The sequence below is a fragment of the Poromitra crassiceps genome, assembly GCF_964638095.1.
Source record: "Poromitra crassiceps genome assembly, chromosome: 8".
Lineage (NCBI taxonomy): Eukaryota > Metazoa > Chordata > Actinopteri > Beryciformes > Melamphaidae > Poromitra > Poromitra crassiceps.
In genome coordinates, this window is record NC_139629.1 from 36,847,434 (window position 1) to 36,863,469 (window position 16,036).

At 46.5% G+C, this 16,036-nt stretch overlaps 1 protein-coding gene across 1 annotated transcript in view; it reads left to right on the forward strand.

The window, feature by feature from the left end:
- nphp4 (nephronophthisis 4) overlaps positions 1-16,036 on the forward strand; it is a gene marked incomplete at both ends in the record, with an annotated part of 207,644 nt that overhangs the window by 118,895 nt on the left and 72,713 nt on the right. The window contains 2 exons of the mRNA XM_083641194.1: positions 1,248-1,385; positions 14,528-14,685. Coding sequence (XP_083497320.1) covers positions 1,248-1,385; positions 14,528-14,685 — 296 coding nt within the window. The remainder of the gene's footprint in view (positions 1-1,247; positions 1,386-14,527; positions 14,686-16,036) is intronic.

The following is a 16,036-nucleotide window of genomic DNA, read 5'->3' on the forward strand; positions in this document are numbered from 1 at the left end:
CTCGGTGTAGACAGATGTCTCAGTGTAGACTGTCTCGGTGTAGACAGATGTCTCGGTGTAGACTGTCTCGGTGTAGACAGATGTCTCGGTGTAGACTGTCTCGGTGTAGACAGATGTCTCTGTGTAGACTGTCTCGGTGTAGACAGATGTCTCGGTGTAGACTTTCTCGGTGTAGACAGATGTCTCTGTGTAGACTGTCTCGGTGTAGACAGATGTCTCGGTGTAGACAGATGTCTCTGTGTAGACTGTCTCGGTGTAGACAGATGTCTCGGTGTAGACTTTCTCGGTGTAGACAGATGTCTCGGTGTAGACTGTCTCGGTGTAGACAGATGTGTCGGTGTAGACTGTCTTGGTGTAGACAGATGTCTCGTGTAGACTGTCTCCGTGTAGACAGATGTCTCCATGTAGACTGTCTCGGTGTAGACCTCCGTGTAGACAGATGTCACCGTGTACACTGTCTCGGTGTAGACAGATGTCTCAGTGTAGACTGTCTCGGTGTAGACAGATCTATCGGTGTAGACTGTCTCGGTGTAGACAGATGTCTCAGTGTAGACTGTCTCGGTGTAGACAGATCTATCGGTGTAGACTGTCTCGGTGTAGGCAGATGTTTCAGTGTAGACTGTCTCGGTGTAGACTGTCTCGTTGTAGACAGATGTTCCAGCTGTTACAGAGACGCCAGTCACTTCTTCTCCTCAACCTGGCAAAAGCACACCACAGAACCTGCATCCAAAGTACCTTGAGTGATTTTTACCATAAGATTTTCATGTAAATAAATGTCTGTTAAGTCACTATCTATCTGATAGTGACTTGAATGAATGAATGAATGAATGAATGAATGAATGAATGAAAATGTATTTCGAACGTTAAAACAGGAAATATACATGTACACAATTGGCCTGCGGGCCGCACTTTGAGAACCCCTGCTGCAGACTAATCATTCATCTGTGATGATTTTGAACAAATAAGCAAGAAGAAGAGACAGGGAGAAACAGCCGAATGTCCCGATGCTCGGCTACAGTCAAACCATGTGGAAATACTTTAGCAGACCAGATCAAACTGCCAAGTGCCATATACGTCTAGCTATTAGCTAATATACTGTACATGCCATAGCATTGTAATTGAATGGTCTGGGCTTGTCATGTGAGACGGCACGTGCTCCGCCTCCTCCTCTGGCCCCGTGTGTTCATAATAGTAATGGCAGTGATGATGTTAATAACAGTGATTCATTTGCGTTGTTTCTCTTGCAGCTCTCGCTGTCTCAGCTGGCAGCTACTTCACGCTACCCCACCATCAGCCACTCCAGCTCCGCGTTGCCCTGGCAACAGCCGTTTCCCTCTCTGCTCCATCCTTCCCCATTGGCATCGGCCCACCAGCTGTCACATGTCGTAAGATTCCACCCCCGTACTCTCACCCACACACACACACACACATGCATGCACACGCACACACACAGACATGCATGCACACGCACACACACACACACACACGAGCATGCGCACACAGACACACACGCACACGCACACACACATACACATTAACACTCACTCACACACACTGAGGAAAATACACAAGCAGAAGCACAAGGAGAGGCACACACAAGTACGGAGATATGAATAAATGGGCACATGCACGCATGCACACACACACACACACACACACACACACACACACACACAAACACAATAAACACACTCACATAAACATAAACACACACACAACACATTATGTTTAAGCACTAGCTCACGAAAGCCTTTGGTATTCATGGGTTTCAGTCACGCAATGTTTTTGTTGTGGCCGCTATCTTCAGGGCCGAACGAACACAGTACACAACGCGTTGTAATCGAATTGAGTCCAAAAGTTGTGGGGGTGGCGGCGGGGGGGGGGGGGGGGGGGGGAGTGTAGAGGCCTTGGAGGAGGGGGCTTTCGGGCCTTGTTAATGAGAAGTCGTGGTCAGAGGTTGTGGTCTTGACAGACCTCAGTCTCTTGACGAGCGGGAGTGTTTCGAGGAGTTTGTGTCTGAGGTGGGAGGGGCCGGTCATGATTTGACCAGGTCCTGAAGGGATGGCATGGTGCATCCGATCACCTTTCTGTTACTTTCACTTTCTCCAGTCTGTTCATGTCTTTGAGCGTGTCGGCGGTGTACCAACCATATGCTGATGGAAGAGGTAAGGATGGACTCAATGATGGAGGTGTAGAAGCGCTCCAACATTGCAGTCTTTGGCACTTTGAATTTCTTCAGCTGCCGCATAGATTGTACATCAAACCCTTCAGCTACTTCTGCTCTCACTCACAATGTCAAAATATAAGGGATGCAATCTATAGTTTGAGTTGAGATATGAACATTTGTTTGACACTATGTGTTCCACTCTATTTCGGATTCTGTAGGATATCTTTTTTTCAAATTGGTCCTCAAGATGATGCTGCAACAGTTGTTTCTGATATCGCCTGAAATCTATGAATAAGGTTATTATATCACAGCTAAGGGACGTTGTTCAGCCCGACGCGAAGTGGATATAATAACTATCACGGCCTGAAGTGAGCTATTGCTTTCATAAAACGTTACCAAGTATGGCAATCTGAAAGTAATATACACACTCCAATTTCATTTACATAATAACACTGTTCAAAATAAAATAGGACCTCCTGGCTGGCTGCACATAGTGCGAGGCGGTTGCTATGCAACGTAAGTGACACACTAGCAGCTACATGTAGCAACATAAGCTAGCGTTATTGTTGCGGTCTCCGGTTTAGCTAGCATGTTTGGTACTAGTCACAATTGATTAGCTTGTAAAACGCAATTATCGAGCAACTGACCAGGAAATGGATTTCACCATTGAAATCAGCGTAACTTGTACATGTTAGTCAGCTAGTGTTTCAGTCACTCAGTGGCATTTTGAGAAATCGTGACGTGAAAAGGTAAAAGCCACAACTACAGATGTTGCACATTTAATTTTGCAGTGCTGCTGCAGCGGTAAAAGTGGAGGCTTTTGTTATTTAAATGTTTTCTTTGTTCTTACCAAAAGCCCCACTGCTGCCTCGGTGTGGCAGCAGTGTTGCGAGACTAGATGAGTAACATCTGTACGAACTTGATGTCTGCAGTGCTGCTTCTCAGACGCCGAGTGATACTGAATTCTGGCCGTGGTATATGGTTAATAAACTCGGGGCCAATCAGATTGCTTGATTTGAGCTACCTGTTTTATAAACGTCTTGATGAACAGTCTCAAGTAGATTTCGAACACACACTCGCCTCTATAGCACTCCACACAGACTCAGCCTCATACCCATGGAGACACGCACGCGCACACACACACGCATGCACGCAGCCACGCACGTGTGCACACGGACAACACACACACACACGCGCGCACACACACACGCACACGCACACGCACACACACACACACACACACACACACACACACACACACCAAACTGAGCTCCAGCCCTGCGTGCTCTTTGTCTTTGGAGCTGCCGGAGGGGCTGGAGCCGCTCCTTTTCATCTCCCTAATCAAAAGAAAGATTATTCCTTGACTTTGCTTTTCAAATATTTGCACAAAGGCTGCTTCTATTTCCGTAAGATGTCCAACATTCCTCATAACCTTGTGTTTTCTGCCTTCTGAGAACGGATGTTTCATCAGCCTTGTCCGTCTTTCGTGTTTTATTAACACCTAGCCGCCTGGGTTCAGTATCCACGGCCGTTTTGAACTTCAACTTAGAAATACATGATACACTTTACTGAAATAATATCTGAAGCACTTCCTGGTATCCGTGTTGAGCTTCTTGGACTTCCTCGTGGGCGGGGTTTGCCACAGAGAAGAAGACATTGATTACAGCAGAGGTTTTGCAAAGCATTTGAAAAACAATCTTGCCTACTTTTTCCTCTGACACCCCACCCATCTGGTTCTGCAAAGAGGACCTGATGGAAGTTATATGTATAATGTATAACAATGAATGACAGATAGTGCAGAGATCATAACGGGGATATTACAAGGGAGAATACGATGCATTTTTAGATTCTTACCTGCTCCACTTGCCAACAGGCTTTTTGCATGTTGAACAAACGGCCTGTTGTTGGAGCCCGGGGGAAGTGAGGAAGTCAGCTATATCCTGTTTACCGTGCTGATTTTAATAACTGCTTAATTATTTCCTGAAGTGATGCGAGGGGTTCCTGCTCGCTGCCGTTGTGGGTGTCTTTGAAAGCAGCCTTGCGTTTGCTCATTTAGACTGTGTGCATTTGGAAGCTGGCATGCTCCACAGCACTGCTAAATAGCATGGAAGAAGACATGTTTTTTTATGCTTCTCTGAATGTCTTTGCTCCTCCTACTCATGTTGATATAAAACACACCGCACCACGCAAAGTGCACATGTCCTCCCAGTGTCTTTGGGAGTATTTCTTCAATGTAGTACACACATTTTCCCCATCTCCATTTCTCCAAGCTGGGACCGCACGTACTGTAGTACACTGCACGTACTGTAGTACACTCAGTGTACTATAGTACAGTACATGCAGTGTAGTACACTGCATGTACTATAGTACCTCATGCAATCAATTTAAGAAGGGTTTAAAGGGCCATTAAGTAATCTATGACATTTATCGACCTATCAGCGACCAAGGAATTGCAACATGGACACATGTCTGGCACAGCTGTGATTGACAGAAGTATCAAAGTACCATCTTCACAACAGAGAACGTGAAGCGAGCTAATTAGAACAGAAATCAAACAGGAACAGTGAAGAGGTAATGTATCAACAGAGAGCGTGAAGTGAGCTAATTAGAACAGAAGTAAAACAGGAACAGTGAAGAGGTAATGTACCATCGTGCGATGACACTGCTTTGTCATTTGCTGCTTTGCGGGGGCCGTTCCCAATCAAAGACTGCAGTGAAGTGAATTATGAAAGTCATAAATCTCAGCACCTGAAATGATCATCATCAGAGTCATCGGTATTGATTAACAACCCTATCAAACCCTTGCAGATATATTACCGTCATTTTATGCTACAGTATGAATGGGACAGAAAATAATCTGTGTTTCAAACAAGCAGTACTAATAGTATTCACTCCGCTGGCGATAGCCAGGCCGGAGGCATTATGGTTTCGGGTTGTCCGTCCATCCGTCCGATAACGCCATATCTGAGGAACGCCTTTGGTGGAATTTCTTCCAATTTGGCTCAAACGTCCACTTGGACTCAAGGATGAACTGATTACATCTTGGTGGTCAAAGGACAAAGGTCAAGGTCACTGTGACCTCACGAATGCCATTTCCAAGCTCGTTAACCCGATATCTCAGGAACGCCTTGACGGAATTCCTTCGAATTTGTCCTCAAATGTCCACTTGGACTCAAGGATGAACTGATTCGATTTTGGCGGTCAACGGTCAAAGTTCAAGGTGCCCATGGCCACATTTTGTGCATAAAATTCAAAGGCATCCGTATGTCATTGCGCCAGGTTTGAATCCAGCGTAAGCCTGCTGCTTCCAGTCACCAGCATCGTGACGCCTCGCCATCCCTACCCATTAGCTTATTATATCACAGGTTGTTTTATGGCGGGTGGCGGCGGGCGGATCGTGTTCTGTACATTGCGGCCGTGTTGCGGCGTGACTTTGGCGGAGGTTATTACTCGCTCCTTTGATGGAAGGCCTCGTAAAGCACCGCCACGCATCTCCGCCGAGCCTCGCCCACACATCAAAGAACATTAAAGACAGTCAGCTGGAAAAATGACACCATTAGCGCTCCTCAAATGATTATCTGCACTAATACCCCCGCTAACCTTGTGTGTGTCAATGACAACAAAGAGCCGATTAATGGCTGAAAAATAACGACAAAATGTTCTGCGGCGCCCAGAGGTTGTGTTAGACTTCCTCGTCTGTCATTTTGTGACAGACAGGGTTGTAAAGATTCTGTCATAATCTATTATTACCTGTCATTTTAATTGTAATGTTCTTAATGGTAATGATGATGAAAGCAGATATCTTTGCATGAAACAATGTGTCCTCTGATTTTAAAATAATTGACAGATAGAGGGCAGCAGAAACGCAGCCGCGTCCTCTAACGGTGCCGCTTCATTTGAAACAAGTTGAATTCACTTGAACACATTGTTTTATCGGGCGCCCGCTTAGTGCAGCGCTAGATGCCCTGCCTCACAGGTTCGGTCCACAGTTTGACCTCCGGCTTGGTCGGGTGTCCATACAGGCACCATTGGCCGTGATTGTGGGTGGGAAGCCGGTGGGGTTTGAGTCCAATCCGAAGAATCATGATAACAAAACAAAACAACACATTGTTTTGTCACACTGGGTTGAAAATAGGAAGGCAACATTTCCACGACAATCTGTCAGCTCCGCAGCTCTGTCTGCCATGTAATCGTGTGTTAGTTTAAAGTCGCCCAGGATCCCGGGTTGAGCCGAGTTTCCCATTTTTTTAAGCACTGTGATTGACCCGAAGGTCAATCGGGTCAATCACAGTGGAAAACCTTGTTTATAAAATGAACTGACTTTGTAACGTTACTTCAACTAACACAAAGGAAGCAGCCTGTAGAACAGAGTAGACACTACTGCCTGCCTGTCTGTCTGTCTGTCTGTCTCCCTGGCTGCTTGCCTGTCTGTCTGTCTGTCTGTCTGCCTGCCTGTCTGTCTTTCTGTCTGCCTGCCTGTCTGTCTGTCTGTCTGCCTGTCTGTCTCCCTGTCTGCTTGCCTGTCTGTCTGTCTGTCTGCCTGCCTGTCTGTCTTTCTGTCTGCCTGCCTGTCTGTCTGCCTGCCTGCCTGCCTGTCTGTCTGTCTGTCTGTCTGTCTGTCTGTCTGCCTGCCTGTCTGCCTGCCTGCCTGCCTGCCAGTCTGCCTGCCTGCCAGTCTGTCTGTCTGACTGTGCTGTCCGGCTGCTCTATAATCTGTCAAAAATGATTCAGGGCCTTCAGATTTTTCTGTCATTGTTAAAAAAAGAACTCTTATATTATCATTATTATTTCCTTTCTTTCCTTTGAGCCCTTTGACTGCTGATAGATAATTACAGATGAAACAGAAGGGTGCCTCCAAATTACGACACACACACACACATTAGCATTTGACTCATCAGTGATGAGTCATCACTTAGGATGACAATAGTGTGCTTAATGCTTAATTGTTTGTATTGTCAAAATGAGAAATGGGCTGTGTTATTTGATTTGCAGTTATTACTGTTCTGTCATTCATTCAAACACATCAACCTTCTCACCACAAAACCCAACACTTCAAATGCTGAATCTTCAACACATAGCTCAAGTTCATTTACAGCATAGTTTTGAGTAAAACTACGAAATGATGGTCTTGTTGCAGAACTTATAAGTCCCTCTCCATCTGTACAGTTTCCTCCTGTACACCCTGCTACTTCCTCCTGTCCACCCTGCCACTTCCTCCTGTCCACCCTGCCACTTCCTCCTGTCCACCCTGCCACTTCCTCCTGTCCACCCTGCCACTTCCTCCTGTCCACCCTGCTACTTCCTCCTGTCCACCCTGCCACTTCCTCCTGTACACCCTGCCACTTCCTCCTGTCCACCCTGCCACTTCCTCCTGTACACCCTGCCACTTCCTCCTGTACACCCTGCTACTTCCTCCTGTCCACCCTGCCACTTCCTCCTGTACACCCTGCCACTTCCTCCTGTCCACCCTGCCACTTCCTCCTGTCCACCCTGCCACTTCCTCCTGTCCACCCTGCCACTTCCTCCTGTACACCCTGCCACTTCCTCCTGTACACCCTGCCACTTCCTCCTGTACACCCTGCCACTTCCACCTGCACACCCTGCCACTTCCACCTGCACACCCTGCCACTTCCAACTGTCCACCCTGCCACTTCCTCCTGCACACCCTGCCACTTCCTCCTGTACACCCTGCCACTTCCTCCTGTCCACCCTACCACTTCCTCCTGTACACCCTGCCACTTCCTCCTGTCCACCCTGCCACTTCCTCCTGTACACCCTGCCACTTCCTCCTGCCCACCCTGCCACTTCCTCCTGTCCACCCTGCCACTTCCTCCTGTACACCCTGCCACGTCCTCCTGTACACCCTGCCACTTCCTCCTGTCCACCCTGCCACTTCCTCCTGTCCACCCTGCCACTTCCTCCTGTACACCCTGCCACTTCCTCCTGTACATCCTGCCACTTCCTCTTGTCCACCCTGCCACTTCCTCCTGTACACCCTGCCACTTCCTCCTGCACATCCTGCCACTTCCTCCTGTCCACCCTGCCACTTCCTCCTGTACATCCTGCCACTTCCTCCTGTCCACCCTGCCACTTCCTCCTGTACACCCTGCTACTTCCTCCTGTACATCCTGCCACTTCCTCCTGTACACCCTGCCACTTCCTCCTGCACACCCTGCCACTTCCTCCTGTACACCCTGCCACTTCCTCCTGCACACCCTGCCACTTCCTCCTGTCCACCCTGCCACTTCCTCCTGTACATCCTGCCACTTCCTCCTGTCCACCCTGCCACTTCCTCCTGTACACCCTGCCACTTCCTCCTGTACACCCTGCTACTTCCTCCTGTACACCCTGCCACTTCCTCCTGTACACCCTGCCACTTCCTCCTGTACACCCTGCCACTTCCTCCTGTACACCCTGCCACTTCCTCCTGTACACCCTGCCACTTCCTCCTGTCCACCCTGCCACTTCCTCCTGTCCACCCTGCCACTTCCTCCTGTACACCCTTCCACTTCCTCCTGTACACCCTGCCACTTCCTCCTGTACACCCTGCCACTTCCTCCTGTACACCCTGCCACTTCCTCCTGTACACCCTGCCACTTCCTCCTGTACACCCTGCTACTTCCTCCTGTACACCCTGCCACTTCCTCCTGTACACCCTGCTACTTCCTCCTGTACATCCTGCCACTTCCTCCTGTCCACCCTGCCACTTCCTCCTGTACACCCTGCCACTTCCTCCTGTACACCCTGCTACTTCCTCCTGTACACCCTGCCACTTCCTCCTGTACACCCTGCCACTTCCTCCTGTACACCCTGCCACTTCCTCCTGTACACCCTGCCACTTCCTCCTGTACACCCTGCCACTTCCTCCTGTCCACCCTGCCACTTCCTCCTGTCCACCCTGCCACTTCCTCCTGTACACCCTTCCACTTCCTCCTGTACACCCTGCCACTTCCTCCTGTACACCCTGCCACTTCCTCCTGTACACCCTGCCACTTCCTCCTGTACACCCTGCCACTTCCTCCTGTACACCCTGCTACTTCCTCCTGTACACCCTGCCACTTCCTCCTGTACACCCTGCTACTTCCTCCTGTACACCCTGCCACTTCCTCCTGCACATCCTGCCACTTCCTCCTGTACACCCTGCTACTTCCTCCTGTCCACCCTGCCACTTCCTCCTGCACACCCTGCCACTTCCTCCTGTACACCCTGCCACTTCCTCCTGTACAGCCTGCCACTTCCTCCTGTACACCCTGCCACTTCCTCCTGCTGATGGATCGCTTCCAACTCACCTTTATTTATAGTCCGCTTTTAACAAACAGCTTTGTCGCAAAGCTCTTGACAGAAAACAGGCGACGCAAACACAGTGAAACGGGGCCACCGCTTGTGTGTGTGTGTGGCCACCGCTTGTGTGTGTGTGTGTGTGTGTGTGTGTGTGTGTGTGTGTGTGCGCAGAAGTAAGTGATTGACGGATTGAGAGTCAAGGCAGATTGTCCTGTAGGGGGTGCTGCTGAATAAACACTTCTTGAGTCTGGGTTTAAATGATGAGGCAGTATTGAAGCACAAGGCCACATCATGTCTTGTAAGTGAAGAGATAAGCCTTTATAATCAATACCCTCATTTACAAGGAGCCAGTAAAGAGAGGCCCAGTTGTAATCAGCACTCAAAACACAGTTTTGAGTCGATTCTACTTGTACTTGCTTTATGAATGCATTGCAGGAATCAGCTCTGGAGGAGAAAAATCCACTGCTAACTTCCTGCTGTGTTCTTTTGTTCCACCAACTTTCTTGTCTCCAGAAAGCTCTGATGGCACTTCTACAGTCACATAACATCTAGAAAGCTCTGATGGCACTTTCACAGTCACATAACATCTAGAAAGCTCTGATGGCACTTTCACAGTCACATAACATCCAGAAAGCTCTGATGGCACTTTCACAGTCACATAACATCTAGAAAGCCATGATGACACTTTCACAGTCACATAACATCTAGAAAGCTCTGATGACACTTTCACAGTCACATAACATCTAGAAAGCTCTGAGGACACTTTCACAGTCACATAACATCTAGAAAGCTCTGAGGACACTTTCACAGTCACATAACATCCAGAAAGCCCTGATGGCACTTTCACAGTCACATAACATCTAGAAAGCCCTGATGACACTTTCACAGTCACATAACATCTAGAAAGCTCTGATGACACTTTCACAGTCACATAACATCTAGAAAGCCCTGATGACACTTTCACAGTCACATAACATCTAGAAAGCTCTGAGGACACTTTCACAGTCACATAACATCTAGAAAGCTCTGAGGACACTTTCACAGTCACATAACATCTAGAAAGCTCTGAGGACACTTTCACAGTCACATAACATCCAGAAAGCCCTGATGGCACTTTCACAGTCACATAACATCTAGAAAGCCCTGATGACACTTTCACAGTCACATAACATCTAGAAAGCTCTGATGACACTTTCACAGTCACATAACATCTAGAAAGCCCTGATGACACTTTCACAGTCACATAACATCTAGAAAGCTCTGATGGCACTTTCACAGTCACATAACATCCAGAAAGCTCTGATGGCACTTTCACAGTCACATAACATCTAGAAAGCCATGATGACACTTTCACAGTCACATAACATCTAGAAAGCTCTGATGACACTGTCACAGTCACATAACATCTAGAAAGCCATGATGACACTGTCACAGTCACATAACATCTAGAAAGCTCTGATGGCACTTTCACAGTCACATAACATCTAGAAAGCTCTGAGGACACTTTCACAGTCACATAACATCTAGAAAGCTCTGATGACACTGTCACAGTCACATAACATCTAGAAAGCCATGATGACACTTTCACAGTCACATAACATCTAGAAAGCTCTGATGACACTTTCACAGTCACATAACATCTAGAAAGCTCTGATGACACTTTCACAGTCACATAACATCTAGAAAGCCCTGATGACACTTTCACAGTCACATAACATCTAGAAAGCCATGATGACACTTTCACAGTCACATAACATCTAGAAAGCCATGATGACACTTTCACAGTCACATAACATCTAGAAAGCCATGATGACACTTTCACAGTCACATAACATCTAGAAAGCTCTGATGACACTTTCACAGTCACATAACATCTAGAAAGCCATGATGACACTTTCACAGTCACATAACATCTAGAAAGCCATGATGACACTTTCACAGTCACATAACATCTAGAAAGCCATGATGACACTTTCACAGTCACATAACATCTAGAAAGCTCTGATGACACTTTCACAGTCACATAACATCTAGAAATAATCTGATGGCACTTTCACAGTCACATAACATCTAGAAAGCTCTGAGGACACTTTCACAGTCACATAACATCTAGAAAGCCATGATGACACTTTCACAGTCACATAACATCTAGAAAGCTCTGATGACACTTTCACAGTCACATAACATCTAGAAAGCTCTGATGACACTTTCACAGTCACATAACATCTAGAAAGCCATGATGACACTTTCACAGTCACATAACATCTAGAAAGCCATGATGACACTTTCACAGTCACATAACATCCAGAAAGCTCTGATGACACTTTCACAGTCACATAACATCTAGAAAGCTCTGATGACACTTTCACAGTCACATAACATCTAGAAAGCTCTGATGACACTTTCACAGTCACATAACATCTAGAAAGCCATGATGACACTTTCACAGTCACATAACATCTAGAAAGCCATGATGACACTTTCACAGTCACATAACATCTAGAAAGCCATGATGACACTTTCACAGTCACATAACATCTAGAAAGCTCTGATGACACTTTCACAGTCACATAACATCTAGAAATAATCTGATGGCACTTTCACAGTCACATAACATCTAGAAAGCTCTGAGGACACTTTCACAGTCACATAACATCTAGAAAGCCATGATGACACTTTCACAGTCACATAACATCTAGAAAGCTCTGATGACACTTTCACAGTCACATAACATCTAGAAAGCTCTGATGACACTTTCACAGTCACATAACATCTAGAAAGCCATGATGACACTTTCACAGTCACATAACATCTAGAAAGCCATGATGACACTTTCACAGTCACATAACATCCAGAAAGCTCTGATGACACTTTCACAGTCACATAACATCTAGAAAGCTCTGATGACACTTTCACAGTCACATAACATCTAGAAAGCTCTGATGACACTTTCACAGTCACATAACATCTAGAAAGCCCTGATGACACTTTCACAGTCACATAACATCTAGAAAGCTCTGATGACACTTTCACAGTCACATAACATCTAGAAATAATCTGATGGCACTTTCACAGTCACATAACATCTAGAAAGCTCTGAGGACACTTTCACAGTCACATAACATCTAGAAAGCTCTGATGACACTTTCACAGTCACATAACATCTAGAAAGCTCTGATGACACTTTCACAGTCACATAACATCTAGAAATAATCTGATGGCACTTTCACAGTCACATAACATCTAGAAAGCTCTGAGGACACTTTCACAGTCACATAACATCTAGAAAGCTCTGATGACACTTTCACAGTCACATAACATCTAGAAAGCTCTGATGACACTTTCACATTCACATAACATCTAGAAAGAATCTGATGGCACTTTCACAGTCACATAACATCTAGAAAGCTCTGATGACACTTTCACAGTCACATAACATCTAGAAAGAATCTGATGGCACTTTCACAGTCACATAACATCTAGAAAGCTCTGATGACACTTTCACAGTCACATAGCATCTAGAAAGCCATGATGACACTTTCACAGTCACATAACATCCAGAAAGCTCTGATGGCACTTTCACAGTCACATAACATCTAGAAAGCTCTGATGACACTTTCACAGTCACATAACATCCAGAAAGCTCTGATGACACTTTCACAGTCACATAACATCCCTGTGTCCCAAGGGCCAATTACAATTGCTGGATTGCTTCTTTAAGGGTCCTTTTCTGTCCTTCAGAAATAATCTGATGGCACTTTCACAGTCACATAACATCTAGAAAGCTCTGAGGACACTTTCACAGTCACATAACATCTAGAAAGCTCTGATGACACTTTCACAGTCACATAACATCTAGAAAGCTCTGATGACACTTTCACATTCACATAACATCTAGAAAGAATCTGATGGCACTTTCACAGTCACATAACATCTAGAAAGCTCTGATGACACTTTCACAGTCACATAACATCTAGAAAGAATCTGATGGCACTTTCACAGTCACATAACATCTAGAAAGCTCTGATGACACTTTCACAGTCACATAGCATCTAGAAAGCCATGATGACACTTTCACAGTCACATAACATCTAGAAAGCCCTGATGACACTTTCACAGTCACATAACATCCAGAAAGCTCTGATGACACTTTCACAGTCACATAACATCCAGAAAGCTCTGATGACACTTTCACAGTCACATAACATCCCTGTGTCCCAAGGGCCAATTACAATTGCTGGATTGCTTCTTTAAGGGTCCTTTTCTGGCCCATTTGCTCCGGCAGACGCCACACTTCATATCGCTAGATATTTAGGCCACTTTAGACCTGGTCTAAAGTGGTCCACCACCCACACTAATGTGGAGGCATTTGTCGCTTTTCACAAGCGCTATAAAAGCTTGGCTAAGTGTGATACAGTACTCTGATAGAGGCTTATGCCCAATATGCTTTAGGCTGATGTTGGCCATTACTGAAAGTATGTGAGGATAGTTTTTGGAGTGCTGCTTGTTGGTTATCTTTGAAGCCTGTTAGCATTACTGTAGCTCCACTCTTGCTTTGGCAGATTTGAATTCCCTCGTATCTCATACATCAAAAGCAACATGCTTCAACTGCTTCAAGATGAAGATGACTATCTTCCTAAACGTCTTTGACATCTGACGTGACATCTTCCATATTGTTGGAAATGCCACTTCATCAGTGTAGAATATTTTGTCAGTTTGACAGTTTCCTTGACAGTAAAGAGGCTTTTTGATTTGAATGGATCTACTTTCATCCTACCAATTTTAGGATCATTTTATTTAGGGAAACAGCCTTTTTTATATGGTTCTGACATACAGTACAGTATTCTGATGGGTGGAATGTGAATCCCTCCCTGCCACCTTTCTCTACCCACCATCCACTTGAATTAACTGACACTAGTCGGGCGAGGCCTCGACAGACAGAAATGTTGTCTGAAATTTGGAATGTTGAGAAACGTTAAATGGTACCGTAGCACCTTTAAGGTAGGGTACTGTGCAACTCACGGGTATTGTATTTCATCTCTACACATTATAATGTTCCACACATCTCTGTCAAAACAGGCCTGTTCAGCTGCCAGCAACATCGCCCACCTGGAGATGGACCTTGATCCAGGCGGAGATGTGTCACTGTCAGCCCAGGATGACGGAGAGCAGCTGCAGGAGCTGCCCTTCACCCCGGTGCACGCCCCTATCATCACTCTGGGAACGAACACACCCAGGTGAGCTCTTTCACCCCGGTGCACGCCCCTATCATCACTCTGGGAACAAACACACCCAGGTGAGCTCTTCCCGGTGCACGCCCCTGTCATCACTCTGGGAACAAACACACCCAGGTGAACTCTTTCATCCCGGTGCACGCCCGCCCCTGTCATCACTCTGGGAACAAACACACCCAGGTGAGCTCTTTCATCCCGGTGCACGCCCCTGTCATCACTCTGGGAACAAACACACCCAGGTGAACTCTTTCATCCCGGTGCACGCCCGCCCCTGTCATCACTCTGGGAACAAACGCACCCAGGTGAACTCTTCCAACCCGGTGCACGCCCCTGTCATCACTCTGGGAACAAACACACCCAGGTGAACTCTTCCACCCCGGTGCACGCCCCTGTCATCACTCTGGGAACAAACGCACCCAGGTGAGCTCTTTCACCCCGGTGCACGCCCCTGTCATCACTCTGGGAACAAACGCACCCAGGTGAACTCTTCCACCCCGGTGCACGCCCCTGTCATCACTCTGGGAACAAACATGCCCAGGTGAGCTCTTTCACCCCGGTGCACGCCCCTGTCATCACTCTGGGAACAAACGCACCCAGGTGAACTCTTCCACCCCGGTGCACGCCCCTGTCATCACTCTGGGAACAAACACGCCCAGGTGAACTCTATCACCCCGGTGCACGCCCCTGTCATCACTCTGGGAACAAACACGCCCAGGTGAACTCTTTCACTCCAACCAAAGATTCACTACTATTGCTTTCACACATGATAATTACTGCCTGAAGTGAAGTCTGAATTATATGAACTTAAGGCCTTTAATAACATTACCGCAATTGGAGAGATCTACTCGTTTGCCACATTATGCAGGGTAAAGAAAAGAAAAGAAGTTCAGTTTTGATACAGCTCAAAAATGTGTGGTGTTGTTGACATATCACATTCTTTTGGCTGTTTAATTGGTCTTTGGTGAAAACTGTTGGTTTGCACTCACAGGTGACATGGTTGTTACTCACATGTGTTTAAAAGCGCTATTGAATGTTGAACATGCTTTTTAACACGCTCCTGTTTTATCTGCCCTGGTATCTCAGTCTGAAGCATTGTGCAGTCTCCCATTACCACCATTGTTCACTGTCTGGCTATCTACCAAGGGATCGATCGCCTCGCTAATTGGCAGCACCGGATAGCATAGTAGTGTATTGGATAGGTCAGAGAATTCAGCTCAATTTAAAGAACTCTCTTTTTTTGTCAGCTGTTACATGCCACTTTGAATAATGGTCTTCACATTGTTTGTCATTAGGGGGAAAAAAAATCATTTTTTAAATCCAGCTGGAAGCAATAGCTCTTGACTTGGATACAATG